This window comes from Cetorhinus maximus, chromosome 17, assembly GCF_964194155.1.
Source record: "Cetorhinus maximus chromosome 17, sCetMax3.hap1.1, whole genome shotgun sequence".
Taxonomy (NCBI): domain Eukaryota; kingdom Metazoa; phylum Chordata; class Chondrichthyes; order Lamniformes; family Cetorhinidae; genus Cetorhinus; species Cetorhinus maximus.
Window position 1 is genome coordinate 94361816 of NC_135895.1, and position 23648 is coordinate 94385463.

At 45.7% G+C, this 23648-nt stretch overlaps 1 protein-coding gene across 4 annotated transcripts in view; it reads left to right on the top strand.

Annotated features, from left to right (window-relative positions):
- LOC144692594 (KN motif and ankyrin repeat domain-containing protein 4-like) overlaps positions 1-21719 on the top strand; it is a 121442-nt gene extending 99723 nt beyond the window's left edge. For all 4 annotated transcript variants that reach the window (XM_078561607.1, XM_078561606.1, XM_078561610.1 and 1 more), the window contains exons 6-10: positions 2925-3012; positions 5463-5682; positions 7816-7958; positions 15895-16095; positions 20576-21719. In XM_078561607.1, the coding sequence (XP_078417733.1) occupies positions 2925-3012; positions 5463-5682; positions 7816-7958; positions 15895-16095; positions 20576-20677 (754 nt within the window). In that variant the 3' untranslated portion in view covers positions 20678-21719. The remainder of the gene's footprint in view (positions 1-2924; positions 3013-5462; positions 5683-7815; positions 7959-15894; positions 16096-20575) is intronic.
- The last annotated feature ends 1929 nt before the right edge of the window (positions 21720-23648 follow it).

Below are 23648 nucleotides of genomic sequence, written 5' to 3' on the forward strand. Positions count from 1 at the left end.
GGAGAAGTGTGAGGTGATGCATTTTGGTAGGAAGAACATGGACAGACAATATAAAATAAGGAGTGGAATTTTGAAGCGGATGCAGGAGCAGAAAGACCTGGGTGTGTATGTGCATAGATCACTGAAGGTGGCAGGACAGGTGGAGAAAACAGTTAATAAAGCATATAGTACCCTGGGCTTTATTAATAGGGGCACAGAGTACAAGAGCAATGAGGTTACGCTGAATTTATATAAGACTCTTGTTAGACCTCAGCTAGAATATTGTGTATAGTTCAGGGCGCCACTTTATAGGAAGGATGTGAACACATTGGAGAGAGTGCAGAAGAGGTTTACAAGAATGGTTCCAGGGATGAGAAACTTCAGTTATGACGATAGATTGGAGACACTGGGACTGTTCTCCTTGGAGAGATAAAGACTAAGAGGAGATTTGATAGAGATGTTCAAAATCATGAGGGGGCTAGACAGAGTAGATAGGGAGAAGCTGTTCCCACTCGTAAAAGGATCAAGAACAAGAGGGCATAGATTTAAAGTGATTTGCAAAAGAAGCAAATGTAATGTGAGAAAAAACTTTGTCACACAATGAATAGTCCTGGTCTTGAATGCACTGCCTGGAAGTGTGGTGGAGGCAGGTTCAATCGAAGCATTCAAGGGGGCATTAGATGATTATTTTAATAGAAGTGATGTTCAGTGGTACAGGGAAAAGGCAAGGCAATGGCACTAGGTCATAATGCTCATTTGGAGAGTCAGTGTAGACACGATGGGTCAAATGGCCTCCTCCTGTGCTGTTAAAATTCTTTGATTCTATGATTCTGGCTGGCCAGTTAACGTAAAGAAAGTAAAGAAAGCTGAAAAATTAATTGAGAACTTTCCACTTAAAAGGACACCTTATTTATAAAAGTGTTGTCCAGACCCTTTAAAGTATCAATAGCAGAAACCGCAAGCACTTGAAACCTCTTTATCTTGCGTAAATAAACATTGTGAAACTGACAGCACAGGTCAAATATCCAGAGCCGTCAATCAAGCAATATTTTCCTTGGGGCTGAGGTCTCATTGTGTAGCCTTGGCATGGGGTGTATGAGGAGGACCTTTTGAACTTACCTTTCAAAAGGTTCCCTCATGAAGAAGGAGGAGCGTGAGAGCAAAAGTCTGTGCATGCGCGGAGGAGCGCACACTGAAAGCTCCCTGACCCTGAAGGCAGAGAGATGCCTCAGGGAGCTGAAGAATATTAAAATCAAAAATAAAGAATCTGAAAATGAGAAAAACGTGTCCCAACATAGAACTCATCCACGAACAAAGACATAATAAAATTGCTGCCAAAACATTTTTAAAAAATTAATGTTGGAAACCTCATCCCGCCCGTTGATGAGGTTTCCTAAAAAATCCAAAGGCCGCCTGGCCGATTCGCCCGCCTGCCAACCATAAGATTGGATGGGCAGCGAAAAATTACTTTTAATTAATTGATTAATGGCCTTAATAGACCTCTTAATTGGCAGCAGGCGCTGCCGTGCGCCTGCTGACCGAAATATTGCGCGAGTGCCCAATGACGTCGGGACACTCACCCGATGTCATCGCACGCTATTTTACACCCGATCGGGTTGGACACGCGCCCACTCACAGGACATAAAATCCTGCCCAATGAGTGTTTCAGCACCTTGTAATTACAGGACTGGGGTCTATAATGGCTGTTTCCTTGTAAACTCAAGTATGTGATCATGTGAAAGGATCTCCTCCTCTGCTCCTCTGCTGAGTGTGATTATATGTTACAACATGACAGAATGTTTTACAAGAAGAATGATGTAATCTTCAGTGTGTGTAACACACGCCAACCTGCATGTCATCTACTGTGTAACAGGATTGACACTTAGGACCTAGATTTCACCAATTCGAGATGACTTAGGAGCCCTTTAAAAATAGTGGTTGGGTTCCAATTCTAGGATTCCTGACCCCATTCCCAGGGTTTCCAATTTTTAGGAGTGTCTTTTAAGGGTGTGGGCTGGTTTGGCTCGCAAGCCCACACGCTGCACTCTTGACTCTGGCTGGCTACATTGTGGGGATAGGCCCGCCCTAGCCCGCCAGAGTTTTCATGGAGTCGGGCCAGCTTTACAAAAAGTCATGGTTCATAGCTCATCAGGGATGCGTGAACCATTGTCTGCATGAGGGAACCTTTTGAAAGGTAAGTTCAAAAAGTCCTCCTCATACACCTCATGCCAAGGTTGCATAATGAGACCTTAGCCACAGGGAAAATATTGCTTGATTGACGGCTCTGGATATTTGACCTGTGCTGTCAATTTCACAATGTTTATTTACACCAGATGAAGAGGTTTCAAGTGCTTGCAGTTTCTGCTATTGATACTTTAAAGGATCTGGATGATCAACACTTCTATTAAGGAGGTGTCTTTTTAAGTGGCAAGTTCTCAATGAATTTTTCAGCTTTCTTTACTCATCCGACTGTCACTATATGGTTCATTGATTCTATTCAATGTCTAGTGGCTGAATGGGCAGGGAAGTGCCATACCTTGGCATGAGAGCATGAGGGGCAACAGGTGAGTGAGAGCATACCTTGAGGGGTCCTAGGGGTTGTTTGGGGGAATACCTTGGTATAGCTGGCATGAAGGGGCAATGGGGGTGGAGGGGGGGCATGAGGTTACATGGATGGGGCGTTGGGAGTGTGTGGGGGCTGAGGGGTTGTGAGAGATGAGGGCTGTAGGGGCCTTCTGTTTTTATTTTAACTGAGACAAAGTCCCACATCACTGAGGCAGACCTTTTAAATAGCTCGCTTCTGCACCAGGAATTTTCTCATGTGAAAACCCTACCCTTAACCACTGGGCTCATCCAATTTTTCACCAGCACACAAAATCAATGTTTCCATATCCTGAACCTATTCGTGTGTAATTAGTATAATTTAGATTTTTTTTCTCTTGCAGGCATGAATCGAAGTTGAACCTCTTCTCTGCTTGTCATAGCTTGAAGGATCACCTCAATGAGTTGGGGGCCACAAATGACAAAGACTTGGTATGGTACTTTTCCCTGTTTCAACTTTCAAAGATAGAACCAGTATTTTACATACAGAGTTTGAAGCATAATACTTTTTGTTGACTACTGAACTTCATTTTCAGCTAGACTGCCCATGGGTCGATGGGTCATTGCCAGTTGTGGTACTGAACCATACAGATGAAGAAGCTAGAGGGTTCAATCCCTGGTCACTAAGTTCTGCTGCCTTTATATTGGCCCTCAAAGGATCTTATACGAACGTAAGAATATAAGAAATAGGAGCAGGAGTGGGCCATTCCGCTCCTCAAGCCTGCACCCCCCATTCAGTAAGATCATGGCTGATCTGCCCCAGGCCTCAACGCTTCTTTCGTGTCAGCTCCTCAGAGCCCTCAACTCCCCGATATTTCAAAAATCTATCTACCTCCTCTTTAAATACTTTCAGTGATCTAGCCTCCACAACTCACTGGGGTAGAGAATTCCAGACACTCACTACCCTCTGAGAGAAGAAATTCCTTCGCATCTCAGTTCTAAATGAGTGTCCCCTTATTCTGTAAATGTGTTCCCTAGTTCAAGATTCCCCCACTAGTGGAAACATCTGCTCAACACCTACCCTGTCAAGCCCCCTCAGAATCTTGTGTGTTTCAATAAGATCAACCCTCATTCTTCTCAACTCTAATGAATAAAGGCCTAACCTTTTTAGCCGTCGAATGTCACCTGTTCCTGATGTGTGCATCTCATGTGACAACTCCCATGTGAACTTGTCAGATTAATTAATTCTGTTCACCTTGTTAGAAGCAGGTCCCCTGAGCAGCCGGGTTTAGTGGATCTTGCAAGTTTATCCTGGTGTTGCCTCACAAGATCCAAATGCAGGGAACAAGTGACGCTGAGACCGCTTTAAGTAGTTATAGTTGACCTTGGACAGAAATGTTGCAAATCTACTCGATATCTCTAAGCTAGGAAGGGGGCGGTGGGAGAAAGAGACATTCACAATTTCTTATCGTTACTCAGTGATCCCAAACGGAAGGTGTGTACTTTGAGTAGGAGCAGGATTGGGCTGAGCAAAATGTCCCCAGCTATTGCATTCTTTAATTTTTATGCTGAACAGCTGAAAGTATGGTTGTGTAGTGACTATGGTACTGGCCTAACAACTAGGGCATTGCTGCAGCAACCTCCTGGAAGACACCTCCCTCCATGTTTGCCATCCTATTAGGGTGTGGGAGGGCTCCCAAGGAGAGAAGCCCAATCAGAGCGCCCACAGCACAGGGGAACTTGTAGCCCCTCTGGTAGATGTGGGTGCTGCTGAGGCAGAAAGCCAATTGCAAGGGTGCAGCAAAATGGAGGCACTCTTGAACCCTGTCTGCAAACTTGAGAGTGAAGAGGCTCACCCTGGGAGTACCATTGGCATGGACAGGAGCCCCTCCACAGGATCAAATTTGGTCGCAGCTTCAGCCTTTCACCCTAGCAGCTCCTTCATTAGTACATGCAGTCTCCAGCTCAGTTAGCCGCCCTGGTCTGCCACCAGGATGCCACCTCCCAGGAGCTGGGGGACTTCAACAGCAGGAAACTATCGTAACCTTTGGAAAACGCCCTCAATGTCGAGTCTTAATGGTCTTAATTGATTGGCATCCCCTGGAAGGTTCCCACTGAGGTGGGAAAGCAACGGGTGCCATCCCAATGTCATTTCCCCCTATTTTGCCACCCACTCCCACCAACCCCAACTCCTGTTTCTCCCCCCACCGCCCCACCTCTAAAAATCATCTCCATGGCACTGGGGAAATACAGACTTGAATGTTCTCTGTAGTGTCTATTGCACCCCCGCCTCAACAGGAAAACCAGTCATCAGCAATAAATGTGACCCTGCCAGCATTTCCCACATCTTAAGCACTGATGGAGAGAACTTGCATTTACCTCGCGCCTCTCGAGCCAATGATATTTTTAAAGTGCAGTCAATTGTAATATAGGCAAACTTGGTATTTAATTTGCACAAAATGTGGTCCCACCAAACAACAATGTGATAAATAGTCAGTTCAATTGTTTTGCTTTCGGAATAAGTGTTGGCCAAGGGAGGAATTCCCTTGCCCTTCTTCAATTACTGTCATGAGATTTCTTGCATCAACTGGACATACAGATAGGACCTTGGTATAACGTCAAGTTGAAAGATGGGACCTCTGGCAGTGCAGTACTCCCTCAGTACTGCATTGAAATATCAACCTATATTATGTATTCAAGTCTCTGCAGTGGGACTTGAACCTACAATGTTCTAACGCAGAAGCCAGAGTGATTTCACCAAAGTAAAAAGGCTTTGTGAAATTCTGGACAGAGTCATGTTCTTCAGTTCCTTTATAAGAAGGGAAGAAATTTGGAGGGAGAAAATGAATAGGGTTGGAGGAAAATTCCCAATGTGTTATAATAAAGAAAGCAAAAGTTTTTGTTGTAACTTCAGTGCTTCAACCACTGTTTTGTTTCTGCAGAGGCAGAATTTAAACACTGTTCAGTGGGAATGGTTCAGGATTTCCAGCCAAAAATCTGCAGCTCCTGAGACAGTTCAGGACTTTCTCCTAGAACTCCAAGAAATGTCATCAGAACTACTTCACTTTATTGTAAACTTAACAGATGAAAATCAGAACACTGCTCTCCATTACAGTGTTTCCCATTCCAACTTCCACATTGTGAGACTCTTACTGGACACAGGTATCAAAAGATTTTCTTTTTGAGACACTGTAGTTCAGACACATTCTATTTACAGGGTAATAAAAAAGTTGTGTGTATTAATGAGTGAATACAAACCGAGCAATTCGGGTAGATTTTAGTTAGGTAAGGTTTAAAGGGTTATAGAACCAAAGTGGATAATTGGAGTTAAGGTACAGACCACGATTTAATTAAATGACAGAACTGACCTGAGGGCCTGAATGGCCTACTCCTGTCCCTCTGTTGTTATGATCTCAATGCCCCTTGGTTGAGGGATCGGAAATCCATCAATGCCCCCACAGTTGATCTTTATTCAATAACTACTGGTGGAAAGTATCTTTATTTGGATGTCAGTTAAAGGTAAGTTATGACCGGCTGTGATGTCCCCACCGTGGATTAGCCTGCAAATGCTTAGATCCTTGAACATAGCACCAAAGAGCTACCAGAGCTCGTGGAACTGCATCTCAGTAAGAATCAGAGATTTTGGGAAAAGAGAAGATAAATTTGAAAACAGAACTATGAATAATGTCTTGTACAAACCTGCTGCTGAGTGTGAAACCTAATTTTTTAATTGGACCCCTACTTGACATCTGATACATGCAGCTTACCTGAAAAGTGCTGTGTCTGTAATGAGTGGGGGCGGGGGGTGTGGGGGTGCATTGCAGTGCACAATTTTCCTGCCCCAACCATACCTGCATCCTCTGGCACCCAGCCTCCTGGCTACTGTGGCAATTGGGCAGAGAAGCCCGAGAAATCCCAGAGCAATGTAGTGGAGGTGGACACCTAACGTATCAGTTCTCCACCTTCTTTTTCCTCTCAATTATGCAGGGAGCTGAGCATTTTCCAGTTACAATAAAAGGAAGAAGTTGATCTTTGTACTGCTATCTAATGTCAAATATTGTGAGGTTTGAATTAAAGGTTGTTTAACATTCAAGTCCATTGCACAATTAGGTGCAACCTTTGCTACAGCAATGTAGGAACAAGCTGCAGCTTAACTTGTGAGGTTCTGTGTTCAGTTTATTTGTATTGTCAATGGAACAGATTGTTCTTTTCTGATAGATGTCAGGAGCAGGGTGGTAGTGGGGTCAGATTTTAACTACCTGAAGGCCAACCAGCAGAATATACCAGTTTGCCAGCTGGTCACTGCATTATGTTGGTGGGAGACCAGGACAGTTTGAGGTCTAGGTTTCATTACCCTATTTCTGTCAATCTGTGGGCACCAAATCATCATTGTTGGTGACGGTGGATCAGGGAGTGTAGGGTGGTAGACGCCCACATTATTCTTGTGAAGCTTAGAGGAACACTCCTGGTTCCACCAAAATAACTTTATAGTTAACGTTTTTGGTGTCTCCTCTGTTGTACCACCTGGTGGAATGGACAGAGAGTATAAGCACACTGCCCCCTTTCCCATCAAAGTTGTCATTTCAGCCCAATGTATGTCATTGGACCACAGTTTGTAGAAGGCTTCTTTGAAGATGAGGGCAAATGGAGCACTGGTGTCAACAGGGTAGTTAAACCATTTTTGGGCCACTACATCTCCATTTCTGCGGGGAAGTCCAAGTTGAGCAGTCCTCAGACATCATTGTTGTTAACAGAGGAACAAGTTAAGCAAAATGTCAAGGAGCCTTTTCTCCATTTCCAAATGACCCCTGCTTTCTCAAAGATGTTGATGCATGCTGGGGTATAGTTCTACAAACTGGACACCCTGATCTGAGTGGTCATTGTTTATACAGAGACCAGAACATTAGCAGACTGTTTCTCACAGCTGGGAGCTTGATCGTGTCTTAATCGGAAACCACACGGTGAACATTTACCTGCAGGATTCACTGGCTTGTGATTAGCAGCAGGCTGATTGATTTGTTTTCCTCCATTCCCGAGACGCAAAACATTAAAACTAATTGTAACTGCTGCAGTTAGCTCAGTGAAGGTAAGAAAGGAACGAGACATCTTTCTGCTCTTTTTGTTACAATGCATTTCCCTTCTCACCCAGCTACTGGGGAATCAAGGCACAGAGTCTACGTAAATCCACTCCTTTGTGTTCTATACAGACGGTGATAGAAGCATTGAATGAGGAATTTGCTTTGCTTGCTTGTTGAATGTCTTATTCTTATCACAAGGCTTATTATTGCTGATCAGGTATGTGCAATGTGGACCATCAGAACAAGGCTGGATACACTGCTACCATGTTAGCTTCATTAGCCTGCGCCGAAACCGATGAAGAGTTGGCAGTGGTCATGCAGCTTCTTCATTTGGGAAATGTCAACATCCAAGCCACTCAGGTATTGATTGTGATGCACTGATCTATATACATCATTCACATCACCAGTTCCAGCTATATTCTGGTGCTTTCTTTCAAGGTCAGAAGAAATACTTCTGAATGCTAATTTTAGTTTGCATAATATATTGAATCTATCATAATGTGTGGTGGCAGTGAGTAAAGCAAATCAGACATTGGGATGTATCAAAATTGAGCTGAATAGTGAAATACTCCTACCACTTTATAAATCATTGGTGCGACCATGCTTGAAATACTGTGCACAGTGCAAAAAGGCTCACCGGAAACAGTGGATGGCTGACTTCTTGCACAGAGGTAATTTCTAACAGCTGCAAAAATATAACCACCAGTGTCTAATGCACAGTCACACTGGCCTCTTGAAGGCAGTTAATCAGATTGATGCAGAGAATAAAAGTTATTTAAATGAATAGTTTTGTGACTTACATGGGCCAGACACTCACATGGAGGGTCTGACTACAGACTGAGGCCACTGAGATTCCCTTGTTTGCAGTTGTGCTCCTTTTACCTCCCATCCTGGAGGCACGTCATTATTGCCATACTCTGAAGTTTGGAAGCTAAGATCAGGGGCCGAATTTCCGCCTGGATGCAGAGGCACATTTTGGTGTGCAAATTGCGACACTTGGGTTTTTTTTTAGGAGGAAATCCAATTTTCCTTGGCATTCCGAGTCCGTGCCATTTTCCTCTGGCCTTTTACCAAGTCGGGAATACTGGGACCAGAATTTTCCCGTTGGCGTGCGGGGACAAGCGTCCCGAAGTCACCGCGTGCCATCGCGATATTTAGGTGGACGGGCACGTGATGTTCTCCGATGCGTGCCCGCCATTGATTAATCACCCAGTTAAAGCCCTTGAGGCAGCAATTTTTCGGGGCCCGTGCGATCTTCAGGACGTCGCATGGGCACAACGGGCAGGCGGGTAGGAGACATTTGTATAAACCTCATCCACAGGCGGGATAAGAGGGGTGAGTGGGGTCCCGAATGTCATCTGTCAGGTATTTAAGTTTGAAAGTTACTGATACTTGCCTGTGTGAGCAGGAATACTTCAAAACTCATACCAGCTGCTTGGACAGGAGTAACAGCCTTCAGGTCAGGACTACAGTAAAGACCATTTTTGGGGCCTGCAGCTTTCAGGAAGCCTTCCCTTAGCCTGGGAATGGGAGTTGTGCTATCCACTGGAGGCCACTCCCCTGCGGAGAAAGGGAGGGCCAGAAGGGGGTGGAGGCCAGGAGTCCACATTCAGCCTCCAGGGGAGCCACCTTTGGGAGGAGGGCGCAGGCACAAATGGTGCAGGGCCAACAGGAAGTCCAAGGCGGAAGGGGCTGCAGAAGATGCCACTATCCTGCTGCCAGGGTTTACAGGCGGCGAAGGAGCTACCTCAATATGACTGAGGTGCAGTGCTGAAGGAGGCTCCGACTGTCAAGGGAGAGTCACCTGCGTTTGTCAGATGATAGGCCCTGAGATCTCCACAAACTGTGTGGGTGGACACCCCATGCCAGTGGTGCTAAAGGTCATAGCTGTCCTCAACTTCTATGCCTCCAGCTCTTTCCAGGGGTTGGTCGGTGATCTCTGTGGAGTCTCCCAATCAGCTGTCCACACTTATGCCAAGCAGGTCACAGGTGTGCATTGACCTTTATCCACTACGCTGGGATGAGGCCAGCCAGATACAGCGAGCCAGAGGCTTCGCGGCCATTGCTGGCTTCCCCCGTGTCCAGGGTGCTATAGACTGTACACATGTGGCCATCAAGGCACCAGCAGGTGAGCCCGGTGCCTTCATCAACAGGAAGAGATTCCACTCCATGAACGTGCAGATAGTGTGTGACCACAGGATGCTGATTCTACAAGTCTGTGCAAGGTACCCAGGCAGCTCCCACGACACCTACATCCTCAGACACTCCCAGGTGCCGGGACTCTTCAGTGCTCCAGCCCGGCTGGATGGATGGCTGCTGGGTGACAAGGGCTATCCCCTCAGAAGGTGGCTCATGACGCCTCTCTGCCATCCAAGAACAGAAGCTGAGCAGCGGTACAATAGGAGCTACGCCTCCACAAGGGTGGTGCTGGAGAGAACCATCGGTCTTCTCAAGATGCGCTTCCGATGCCTGGACTGCTCAAGGGGCGCACTCCAGTACCCCACAGAATGTGTGTCGCTGATAGTGGTTGCATGCTGCGCTCACCACAATCTGGCGCTGGAAAGGGGGGCGCAGTGGATGATGAAGACGTCGACGCAGTTGCTCCGGATTCACATGATGAGTCCAGCAGTGAGTCTGAGGATGAGCAAGCACAGGGAAATGCTGAGGGGGTAGACACTAACCCGGGCATACTCCAGGGAGGCAGGGACACCCAGGAGGCTTTAATCCAAAGAATCTTCAGCTAGCACACCACAGATGGACCTTCAACACACGCCAGGGCTGCAGGCTCCACACTCGATACATGAGTGCTAAATCAGCCTGGATAGGAACATTAACTAAGGCCCTTGTCAACAAAGCTCAATATCAAACAACTCACTCATAACATCATGGGTTCCCGTCCACTTGCAGAAGGAATCACTCTAAGGTATGGCAACATATCAAAATTTATTGAGAGAACAAATGTAACTTCATAAACCAAAAGAAAAAGGTGTTGGACATCACACCAAGTCTTCAATAAACTATTGTGGGCCAACATAAAAGCACCAGTGAGAAACCGTGGTGTGCCTATGGTGACTTAAATTTACACTTACGGATGCTATGTCTTGGTGCTGTCCCCTCACTGGCACTGGCATCTGAGACAGCCTGCTCACTCTGCTGTCTTTTTGCCTCATTGACCTTGGCAGAAGTCCTCTGACCTGTGGAGCCTGTGCTGGCCCCGCCTGGGAGGGAGCGGCCAGTTCCACAGCTGGTTTCTCCCCAGTCACCGCAGCCTCATGGGATCCCACAGTCACTGGCAGAGTCGCGGAGGAGCTACTGCCCTCATCCAGAGTGCCCTGAGAGGAGCCCGCAGAGATGACAGGCAGCTGCTGCGCCAACATGAGGTCGCTTCGGACCTACCTGCTCACTGTGGATGGATGGGCATCAAGCTGGGATACTTGGTGCCCAAACCATCTCCCAGTCGGGCAATGACCAGCTGAAGTCAATGCCACTGTGAGGGCTTGCAGGCCCGAGCGAAACCCAAGGAGGACCTGATTGTTCTCCTGGAGGAGCCTCTCCACGAGAGTCGCCACTCTCTCCATGGAGGAAGCATGGCACTCGGCCATGAGGCTCAATGCATCAGTGATGCTCCGCGTGGACTCCTCAAGCACGGGCACCATGCCACACACAGCCTCATTTTTTTCCACCAGATCGTCCCGCACACCCTACTGCACTTCCAGCATTTGCTGCCTCACGGACAACACCAGAGGCCCATCATCAGCTGCCAACTGAGCATGTGCCTGGTCCCCTGCAGCCCTCCGACTGCCGACGCCCTGGGCACTCTCTGTCTCCGCCCACACCTCAAGCAAGTGTGAAGTGCCCTCACCGCTGTGCCCCAGGACACTAGCTGAAGATCTAATTCCCACCGAGGTGCTAGTATCTGCACTGGTGCCTGCCTGGCAGAGATGGTGTGATGCTGGTGAGTGGATTTCCTCTGAGCCCTCAGGGGTGAGAGGTGGGGCCCTCTGCCTCCTCCTCCCAGCCCTGCTCCGGTGATGCTGAAAGGAAGAACAAGGACATTTGATTAGTTAAAGTGGGGGCAATGTCAAAGTGCATCCCTATCCCCCGGATCAGTATGTGTTCATCCTTCCATAATCAATGGTCAACCCATGTTGCAAACTTCAGTCACTGAGCATTCAGCAGTGCCATGGCTTCTGTGACACACATGGTGACCTGAGTGCTTGCCAAACACACCTCCCCGTGGCACCCCAGCCTCACTGCCACTGGTGAACCTGGGCATATGGTGCCTCTCCAGATCCATGGCCTCCTGCTCCTGCATTGTGTACAGTCTTCTCCTGAAAAGGAGAGAAGAGCATTGATTAGTCCACCGTGTACCTGGATTCCCATCACATCCCTGCCACCCCAGCCAGAGTGGGACATTGCAAGACTCCAGTGCTTTGTCACCCCGCAGCTGCCGCACACTCACACAAAGAAGCCAAGGCTGACACCCCCCTTGCCTACATGCTGCCTCCATCAGATTTGGCACCACGCGGTCTAACTTTGCAAAGCAAGGAGGCACAAGCAAAGGAACACCAAGGCCAGCAGATGGATTGGTGCCCCGCCACCTGGAAGCTCTCCTCCCGGCATGTTAGCACCCTGACTTTGACATGCTTCCCAGCTCCAGCACTCTGCCTAGGTGCAGATCCTTGAGTTTCACCCCCATTCTATACACTGGGTGTCAGTGTCACACATGCTGCGGGTGAAGAACCTACCCTAGCTCAACCCTCCCAGGGTGAACTCAGCATGGGCAATATCTGCTGGCACACTCAGCAAGGGATACATGCCCCTGGAGGATTCAATGCCGTTACTGTACTCAGAGCTGCGGGGGTGGGGTGGGGGTGGAGGGGGTGGTGCTGGGGGGAAAGGGTGATGGCTACATTAAGTGACCTCAGCCAACATGGTACTCACCCTTCCCAAGCGCAGGAGATCATTGAATCTTTTCCAGCACTGGACCCATGTGCACCGCACCACATCATGGGAGCTGACACTCGGCCAACTCCTCCCACACAAGTTTGGTCAGGTGGGGAGGCCTCCGCCTCCCATCTCTTGGGATCAGGACCTCCCGCCACACTGCCACGTCCTCCAGGAGGTCAGCTAGCCACTCATCGGAGAAACAAGGTGCACACTGCCCTGCTGGCCTACCCTCTGGCCTGGCCTGCCCCGCTGGCCTACCCTCTGGCCTGGTCTGCCCCGGTGGCCTACCCTCCGGCCTGGCCTGCCCTGCTGGCCTACCCTCCGGCCTGGCCTGCCCTGCTGGCCTACCCTCCGGCCTGGCCTGCCCTGCTGGCCTACCCTCCGGCCTGGTCTGCCCCGATGGCCCACCCTCCGGCCTGGCCTGCCCTGCTGGCCTACCCTCCGGCCTGGTCTGCCCTGCTGGCCTACCCTCTGGCCTGGTCTGCCCCGCTGGCCTACCCTCCGGCCTGGCCTGCCCTGCTGGCCTACCCTCCGGCCTGGTCTGCCCCGGTGACCTACCCTCCGGCCTGGCCTGCCCCGCTGGCCTACCCTCTGGCCTGGTCTGCCCCGGTGGCCTACCCTCCGGCCTGGCCTGCCCTGCTGGCCTACCCTCCGGCCTGGTCTGCCCCGGTGGCCTACCCTCCGGCCTGGCCTGCCCTGCTGGCCTACCCTCCAGCCTGGCCTGCCCCGCTGGCCTACCCTCCGGCCTGACCTGCCCCGCTGGCCTACCCTCCGGACTTGCGTGATGCACAGTAGCCTTCTGCTGTTCTCTTTTCCCAGTCATTGTGAGCAGCCCTGCAAAGGCTGCCAGGCCTTCATTTAAACAGGCCGCGGAGTCACCATTGGACCCAGCGGTCTGTGCTCTCCCGCCGCTACCTGCCTACTCCCGCCATCCTCGGGAGCCGAGAAATATGCTGCGCAGCCCTTAATTGGCCCACCCGGGTAAAATGGCGGCACGGAGCCAATTGCGGGCGGTGATCGGGTCCACGCCCGCCTGCGCCCATTCCTGCTCGGCACGCCCAATGTAGGGAAAATCCTCCCCCGAGTGTGCAAAATGCACACCCACCCCCCCACCCCCCACCACCCGTTGAGGTCTGATTCCCAATTTTAAATGGGGGGTGAAAATCAGATTTCCTGCATGTGCTATTTTCATCCGGTGATACAGGGTTTGGGAAGCCCATTAAAATCATCCCAAGCTTGAGAGTTCACAAAGACAATGGAAAGCCTGCTGAGGAGTCTGGAACATTCTGAAAGGTAAGTGCAAAGTGTCTTCACACCTTCAAATGCCACTACCAGGTGCTGTATTGTAATGTAAATATGTTTTAATGCAGTGATTCATCATAGGGACCTGTCCTTTTAAGGTAAGTTGGCCCTTACATTGATCAACCTTGTGTAGTTGTTCACATGCAGGAGGCCAGGTGGCCTTCGGGTATGAAACCTCATTCATGGGCGGGATGAGGTTTCAAGTAAGATTTAAAATTTCACAAAAATTTTTGAATGAAAGTAATGCACATGCCCCATCTCATGTGACAAGTTTCACATGAGGGGACAGGTCCTTAAATTTTTTTCCGTCTTTAATTAGGTTTTTAAACGTAACACTGATTTCCCTGAAGCAGCACTTTGCCTCAGAGAGATCTGTGCACTTCTCTGCGCGCGTGCGTGAAAGAGCACACTCCTGGCTCAAGGAATCCCCGCCCCCGCCCGCACAGGGAGCACACAGCGCTTCCAGGCGGACGTTACGCTGGGCGGGCCTTAATTAGCCTGCCCATGTAAAATAGTGGCATACCCCCAATCGGGGGCAACGATCGGGAACCCGCCCGCTCGTGCCTGTTTCCACACAACCTCCCCCCCCAACAGGGGGAAAATGCTGCCCCTGGTTTGACATTTGAAACAAATCTAACCACCTGCTCCCTTCCATTGATTGACAGGCACTCTGCTTTGAAATTGAAATGAACGCTTTTTGCTCTTTCCTGCCAAGAGAGCAATCTGTTGTTTGTCTATAGCTGTGGCCATTATCAATGCTTGACTAATTTTTCAAATGCTAATGGGTTGCAGCACAATATTTGTTCCATTCAGCTGAGAATACAGTTTCAATAAATTGTAAGAACTGATGTGGTTTCTGATTTGTTGACACAAGCAAAATATTACAAGGTAATTTCACATGGCAGAATGTATTTTTCTCTCTGTCAATGATATGGAGGTTTTTATTAGATGGTAGGAGGAATTTGTTCCCCAAAGAATGTGAACCATTTTCCATTGATATTGTATGGAATCTGAAGACTGTACAAACTGCATACTCAGTGAGTGGCTATGGAGGATACATGGGGGACATAGAAGTGGCATGGAGTGAATTAGATGATATGAGGGAGCATGGAGGATACATGCGCATAGAAGTGGCATAGGTGACCTGAGAGACAAGGAGGATACTTGGGGGCATAGGGTGGCATGGGTGATCAGAGGGGGCATAGGCTCACATGGGGTGTGGGTGGAGGTAAGGGAGATGAGAAATGAGGTTTAGGGGGCCTTTAACAACAATTGGGATGCTGTGTTGGAGTTACCAGCCCGCCTCTGCACCCACAGTCATGCATTCCTGCAGAGCTTGCAAACTGTACTGCAAACCTGACCTCAGTATAAAAAGACAGAAATGGCGTGTGAAGTCACACATGGGTCAGGTGTACGGTTTGTTAGCTGTGAAAGGGCACAGGTTGGGTTTCCCTGAGCCCTGAGGAAGATGGTGAGCCGAGCTAACAAAGGCTTCCAGCAAGTGAAAGACTAAGAACTGCTGGCAAGAAGAAGTTCTGCTATTTGGCTCCTCATCTTGAGTCGACAATGATCCAAGCATCCAAAAATGACTGGCAGGAAAAGACCAGCTGCTGCATCAAATCTGCATCATACTCACGATGGCTGGAGCATCACAGCCACACACTAGCACCAGCCGACTCAATACCATCACAGGCACATAATCTCCTGAGAGAAGCAAAACAAAATTGAGGAAGATCCAGGGCCAATAAGGGAAAAAATACTCTGTAAAATTCCTTCCCGACACCCTCAGATGATCGGAACCAGTCCAGGACATAAAGGTGAGACAAGTAGTTTTCAGAACGTAATAGGGTAAAAATTCCTCCAAGTCCGAGGTGGTACGTGCTGCATGACATTCTTCATGACCCAGGGTTAGGTTTATAATATCTTCGACAGGACCTTGGTGGTCGGGCCTTAAGGAGTATAACATAATAATTTAAATATATGACCAAAATATCAATTTAAAAGTTGTAACTACCAAAGATAACTGTTTGATTAATTTTTACAGGCCGGTCAGACAGCATTAATGCTGGCTGTCAGTCATGGGAGGATCAATATGGTAAAAGCTCTCCTGTCATGTGGGGCTAATATGAATATCCAAGATGACGATGGATCCACTGCACTCATGTGTGCAAGTGAGCATGGGCACGTGGAGATCGTTAAGCTCCTGTTGGCTCAGCCTGGCCGTAACACAGCATTAACTGATAAAGTGAGTACAGTGTCATATAGTTTTAGGTCTGTTCTTTCTTCCATTCTCTTCCTTCTTCTTCAGATTTTCATTTATTGCTCATCCTCTATCAACACAGTTGCTGATTGTTTCCCCTCTTCATTCATCAATTTACCTCAGGTTGCACATCCTCCATGTACACAATTTTCACCCCTCAATTCAACGGTTAATTCACTGAATCTGCATCTTCATGTCTTTCAGGGATAATAAAATGCAACAGCTACTTTTACTTATCTTTGGCTCCACCTGGTTCTTCTTTATGTATTAATCATGTTAGTCTTAATATCTACTGTTCAAACTTCATCATTTGCTAAAGTGACACCAAGAAACTGGATTTCCTTTTCCATGCATCAGTAACTCTTCATCTTTAGAGAGCCCATCATGAATAATGATCCTAAAGGATGACTTCTAGTGGGAACCTCATACAGGATACAGGAAAAGGTTTGGAATTTTATTGTTGAATCTTTGCTCACCTCTAGCCTCCAAACTTTTTTTTTGTCAGCCTTTGCTTTTTTATTGAAACAATTAGTTATTCTATGCTCTTGTCCCTCTGAAGCTCTCAATACACAATCCAACATATTATTTCTCCTCCCTCCAGCTACACTGAGCTGTCTTTCACTCTATCATTTATTCTCAGGACCTCAAACTTGTGGAATACTTGTCTCCCATCTCTTAGCTAAACCTTCCCCATAGTCTTCAGCCTATTGCAACACTAACCTTGTCATCAGCCAATCACAATTCTTGATTTACCTTGTCTTCTTTTAGAATCATAGAATTTGTCCCTTCTTGTCCATGCCAACTCTTTGCAAAAGCAACACATTTAGTCCAATCCCCCTACCTTTTCCCCTTAGCCCTGCAAATTTTTTCCCTTCAGATAGCCATCCAATTCCCTCTTTAATGCCTTGATTGAATCTGCCTCCAACACCCTCTCAGCGCATTCCAGATCCTAACCGCTTGCTGTGTAAATAAGTTTATTCATGTGCTGCCACTGCTTCCTTTGTCAATCACCTTAACTCAGTGTTCCCTGGTAGACCTATCTACTCCCTACCTACTCTGTCCAGGCTTCTCATAATTTTGAACAACTCTATCAAATATCCTCCCAATCTTCTTTTCTCTGTGGAGAGCTGACCAAAGCTCTCCAATATAGCCATATAACTGGTCCCTTATCCCTCGAACCATTCTCATAAATCTTTTCTGGAGCACCCTCTCTAACGACTTCACATCCTTCCTCAAGTGCAGTATCCAGAATTGGACACAATACTCCAGCTGAGGCTGAAGCAGTGTTTTATAAGTTCCTTGCTTTTGTACTCTACTCCCATTTATAAAGCCCAGGATACCATATTCCTTATTAATCACTTTCTCAACCTGCCCTGCCACCCTCAACAATTTGTGCACATATACCCCCAAGGACCCTCTGCACCGCACCCCTTTTTAAAAGTCCATGGTGCCATAGGTTGGCGGGAGAAAGATTGGGAAAGCATTAATAATCAGGGATTCTATAGTTACAGGAACAGTTGATGTCTCTGCGGCTGCAGACATGAATTCTTGTCCTTTTCCATAGCTAACCTAAATCTTATGATTCTATGATCACTGTTGCCTAAATGATCCACACTTGATCCATTTCAACCACCTCATTCTTTAGAACCAGATCCCGCAATGTCTCCTTTCTTGTCAGGCCATAAACATACTGAACAAGAAAATTCTCCTGACCACTCTTTCAAAACTTTCCTCCCTCTCTGCCCTTTACACTATTACTATCCTAGTTTATATTAGGATAATTAAACTCCCCCATTATAATTACTCTACAATTGTTTGCACATCCTGGTCATTTTGTTGCAAATTTTTTCCTCTACATCTTTCCCATTATTTGTTGGTGTATAGAATACACCCAGTAGTGTAATGATATCTCTATTGTTTCTTAGCTCTACCCAAATAGATTGTGCACTTGACCCTCCAAAACATCTCTTTCCTGTACTTTAATATCCTCATTAATCAATACAGGCACCACCTCTCCATTCTTTCCTTCTTTATCTTTGCTGAACACTTTGTATCCAGGATAATTTAGCACCCAATCCTGCCCTTTCTCGGGCCAGGTCTCTGTTATCACCAAAACACCATATTCCTCTGCGCTTATCTGCTTCTGATGCTCACCAACCTTATTTACCATATTCCGTGCATTCACATATATGCACAATTGACCCAATTTAGATGTTATTCTATTCCTTCTTACTCTGATCCCACCTGATCTTTCTTATTTCTTAATTCTATTTTTTTTTCTTTTTTATTTCTTCCATTTCTTTCTCTAGTGCAATCTAGTACTTTGTGCACTTAATTTTCCTCTCTAATGTTACATGTTAATGGAAAGCTAATAGAATGTTATCATTTATTGTGAGGGGAATTGAATACAAATGTAAGGAGGTTATGCTTCAGTTGTACAGGGCACTAGTGAGACCACATTTGGAGCACTGTGTACAGTATTGGTCAACTTATTTAAGGGAGGATGTAAATGCGTTGGAAGAAGTTCAGAGAAGGTTTACTAGACTAATACCTGGAATGGGTGGGTTGTCTTATGGGGAAAGGTTGGACAGACTGGGCTTGTATCTGCTGGAGTTTAGAAGAGTAAGAGGCGACTTGATTGAAACACATAAGATCCTGAGGGGTCTTGACAGGGTGGATGTGGAGAGGATGTTTCCTCTAGAATCTAGAACTAGGGGTCACTGTTTAAAAATAAGGGGGCGCTCATTAAAGGCAGAGATGAGGAGAACTTTTTTGCTCTGAGGGTTGTGAGTCTTTGGAACTCTGTTCCTGAGCAGAGTCTTTGAATATTTTTAAGGCAGAGATAGATTCTTGATTATCAAGGGGTGAAAGGTTATCGGGGGTAGGAAGGAATGTGGGATTGAGGTTACATTCAGATCAGCCATGATCTTATTGAATGGCAGAGCAGGCTCGAGGGGCTGAGTGGCCTACTCCTGCTCCTAATTTGTATGTTCGCTGTTCTGCAGACCTGATCAATTAATTGAATATTGATTACAATAATATGATAAACCAAATTGGCTTTAACTTTTAGGTTCATTAATTGACCTAGTTTTATCCATTGAAACATTAGTGCCTGCACCTTGGCCTGCCCTCCATCTAGGTTTTTAAAAAATGTTCCTCCCCGTTAACTAATGAGAAACATCAAGAACCTGCCACTGCAATGGCCATGTTTATACTCCTATATACCTAAATATTTGTGGTTCTATGTTTAAATTTCTATGGTTATTTAATCTGAGAAATGTGATGTTTGCAAAGGATTTCATTCATCCATTTCCACCTGAGACAGGAATTGGCACTAATGGGATCAAGGTCCCTGGCTAACGTGGTTTAACATGGCCCAAACTCACAGGACAGAACTGCTTACAATGTGACACAAGTTGGTCATTTCAGAATGATCATGGAAGCATCAGGTGTGGGGATTTAGAAAACGTTGCAGTGGTGCAAGTGAGGCTGTGCTCTTCTGAGGTTTGGATTGAGTGTTGAAACAAAGTAGGAAGAGCTTTAATCTGCTTCAACATACTGTTTTGGGAATATTTGATAATAACTGAGTATCCAACGCAAAAAAATGGCTCCTTTGTAAGCCCAAAAAAATCATCAAAAATGTATATTTAAATGTTATTTTCATTTCTTGGAACAATCCATCTGAGTACATTTGTTGGTGAATTTTGAATATATTAAATTGATTGGTTGGCGATTGGGAATGATGTTGAAATTTTTTCTTGTCTCTATTGTTCATGAACATCAATTTGATGCAAATAATTTATTGTATTTCTAGGTAACGTGTTAATTGCTACTGAACAATTATTTCAAAGGAATATTGTGATTGCTACTGAATATGTCTAAAGTAATTATAGGGATTATTTCAAGCACCTCTGTTAGATCTGTGGTGCTTGTCAGTGGCATACAATAGTACTGTACTTATAATGTAGCTCCAGGGTTCAGGGGAACCATTTACCATCTACCTCCCTCACTGTGACCTTTGGCAGTCTTGCTATGTCACATGCTTTGTGAGCAGACTGAAATTAAGCCCTTTTTATTTAAACTGTTCAGGAAGACAAAGGAATGCTATTGGAAGGAAGGAGATGTCAAATTACATGAATCAAATGAAAAAAATACAATTAAAATGGAGCAACCTGATAGAACTACCGCTCTTATAGCTTCATTTTTCTTCCCTTTCTTTTGGGAATAAACCTCACTGCCATTTGATAATTAGCCACAGCTGTATGATTTGAAGCGATGCACTTCACTCACACACACAGTAGTAGGTGAAACTGCATCCCATACTTGTGCTGCAGCATTCCTGAGAATGGTTTTTGAACATAACATTGGCAGGTTATGTGCGTTTTGACAAAAAAATTGTTGATGAATAGTTGTCATATGTCCAGTGTTTCATAGTCTGCCTCTCTTTTTCTCACTTTACCTGCAGGATGGGAGCACTGCTTTGACCATTGCACTGCAAGCTGGGCAGAAGGACATTGTTGTACTGTTGAGCACCCACATGGATTGTGGCACCTCTCCAATCCTTTGATTTACATTCCCCTCTGCCTCTCTTATTCCTCCACAATCAGAAGCCAACAGTAAAGATCTTTATTTCTGAACTAGCAGCTGCAATCGCCACAACCTCACATATTCGAATTGCTCATTTGAAAAGTCTCACAATCCTTTGAACCAAATGAGTTTTCCGAAGTATTTGAGCACAGGCTTTAAACTTTCCTCCTCGACCATCCATTTAAAAGTTGTTTTTGTGTTATAATCCAGCTTGAATCACCGCCCCACCACCTTGCGTCACCCGCCCCCCACACCCAATCCAGTTATAATTTCTCATCTTAATAAGTGAAAATGGCTGTTCCAAATATATTGCTTTGAAGCTTGTTACATAATAATTCTGCAAAATTCCTGCTTTGTTTCAAAGAGGATTGACATTAAATTCTGTGTTGCATGTTTGTTATCCAGTTAATGTTGCACGATGATCTCTCAATGCTCTCATAGTTAAGATGCTTAAAAAGAAATGATTCACATAATATGGAATTAAATTATGCAAATTCCATTTCAATTCTGACCAAAATATTTAAGTCCAGCACATTCTAAACAAAGGATAAATACAAGCCACATTTACTGTACTGTATATTAAGAATCTTTATATGCTTGCAATCTCTTCAAATTCACATGTTTTACAAAGCTCTATTGGGAAACGGGAGGAACTGTTGGTGAAAATGCAGTCATTAAACTGAAATGAGATGGTTTCAAGGACAACAATGTGGCTGCAGCATTTAGTGTTTTACTTGCATCACGTAAGCTGAGTCCTACTCTTTTATATTTCTTGTATATTCAAATTCAGTATCTTTGTTGACTTAATATTTGACACCAGCTAATATGAAATCTAGATGATTGCCACTGCAATTTATAATATTAATTAGAAGACAATGAAATTGTTGAGTATATTCAATATACGCGCTCATCCTGGTGATAGATGATTCCTGGGTAGGTCACCAGATAGAACAACCACCAGACTGTTTACTTTCATACCTTACGGTAGATTCTAAACAATGGGAGGTATGTCAAGGGTCCAACAATAAATAGTCATACCATTAAAGAAACATTTTTGGCAATCAACATAGTTTGTTTCCAGTCAATTTGGGCGAAAGACCCAATGTGAACGAATTAAATGAGAAAAGGTTTTTTTGCCTACACACAGAGCTAGATGAGATCACTCTCTCTCTCTCTCTCTCTCCCTGTCAGTCAGAAAGCCAAAAACTCGCAGAAGGAGAATAATTGGGCAACCTGTACCAGAGGAAGATTTGACCAGTTCGTTTGAGATTAGTTAACTTGTTAATGAGTTTCAGCTAGAAGATAAGCAGAGTTGCTTTTTATTTATTTCAATGATACAAGGAATGGTAGTAAATCAGTTCTCACTGAAAAATTGTACTCAGCAATTGATGTAAAATAAACCAATTTATTGATTGGAAATCATGCCTCAACTTACTGGAGTTTCAATCCACCCTCCTTAAAGGTTGGAGAACAAATGTTGCATCACATGTATACAATATCTGTATGTACAACAAGCATGCTATGTGTCAAACAAAGCTCAGCAGGTGGTATTTTCGCTTTTGTATCAGAAGGCTGTGGGTTCAAGCCCCACTACAGAGAGACTCGAACACATAATCTAGGCTGATGTGTCAACACGATACCAAGAGAGAGCTGCACTGTTCGAGGTGCCATTTTTCCGATGAAACATTAAACCGTGATCCTGTCTGGCCTCCCAGGTGGATATAAAGGGCCCCATTGCACAAAGCTAAGAAGAGCAGAACTGTTCTCCCCAGTATCTAGGCCAATATTTATCCTTTAACCAACATCACTAAAACAAATTAATTAGTCATTATTTCTGTTTGTGGGAGCTTAATGTGTAAAAATTGGCTGTCACGTTTCCTACTTTATAATAGTGACTGTACAGTAATAAGGCCCAATTTTAATTCTGTTGTAAGAGTGAAATATTTCATTGAAGCATCCTGAGGTGGAAAGCACTATATAAATGTAAATTCTTTCTTTCTTTCTATGCTACAACCTTTGGATCACACTTTCAATTAAACCAGATTCTAGATCATAAAGGTGCACTTTAGATTGTTGAGAACAATTGTTGAGATTGTTTAGATTGTTATGGGAGTGACTGAGGCCATTTAGCTCAAGAAAATACGCAATGCAGACTTGCAAAATACTTGTGATATCACACATGTACTGGCCATGATTTTCCATCCATTTATGTACAGAAAATCATGCATGGCATTTTCCTTACTTCCGTGGTATGCTCAGTCAGTGGACAATCCTCCTGCTGGGAGCGCACATTTGTAAAATTGACCCCCATACCTCCAGAAACAAATCAAGTTGTCTTTAAGACAGCTCACTTTAATAGCCTTCCTTAATATTCACAGAATCACACAGTGCAGAACAGGTCCTTCGGCCCATCGAGTCTGCACCGACACATGAGAAACACCTGACCTACCTACCTGATCCCATTTACCAGCACTTGGCCCATAGCCTTGAATGTTATGATGTGCCAAGTGCTCATCCAGGTACTTTTTAAAGGATGTGAGGCAACCCGCCTCCACCACCCTCCCAGGCAGTGCATTCCAGATCGTCACCCACTCTGGGTAAAAAAGTTTTTCCTCACATCCCCCCTAAACCTCCTGCCCCTCACCTTGAACTTATGCCCCCTTGTGACTGACCCTTTAACTAAGGTGAACAGCTGCTCCCCATCCATCCTGTCCATGCCCCTCATAATCTTGTACACCTCGATCAGGTCACCCCTCAGTCTTCTCTACGCCAGTGAAAACAACCCAAGTCTATCCAACCTCTCTTCATAACTTAAATGTTTCATCCCAGGCAACATCCTGGTGAATCTCCTCTGCACCCCCTCCAGTGCAATCACATCCTTCCTATAATGTGGCGACCAGAACTGCACACAGTACTCCAGCTGTGGCCTCACCAAGGTTCTATACAACTCC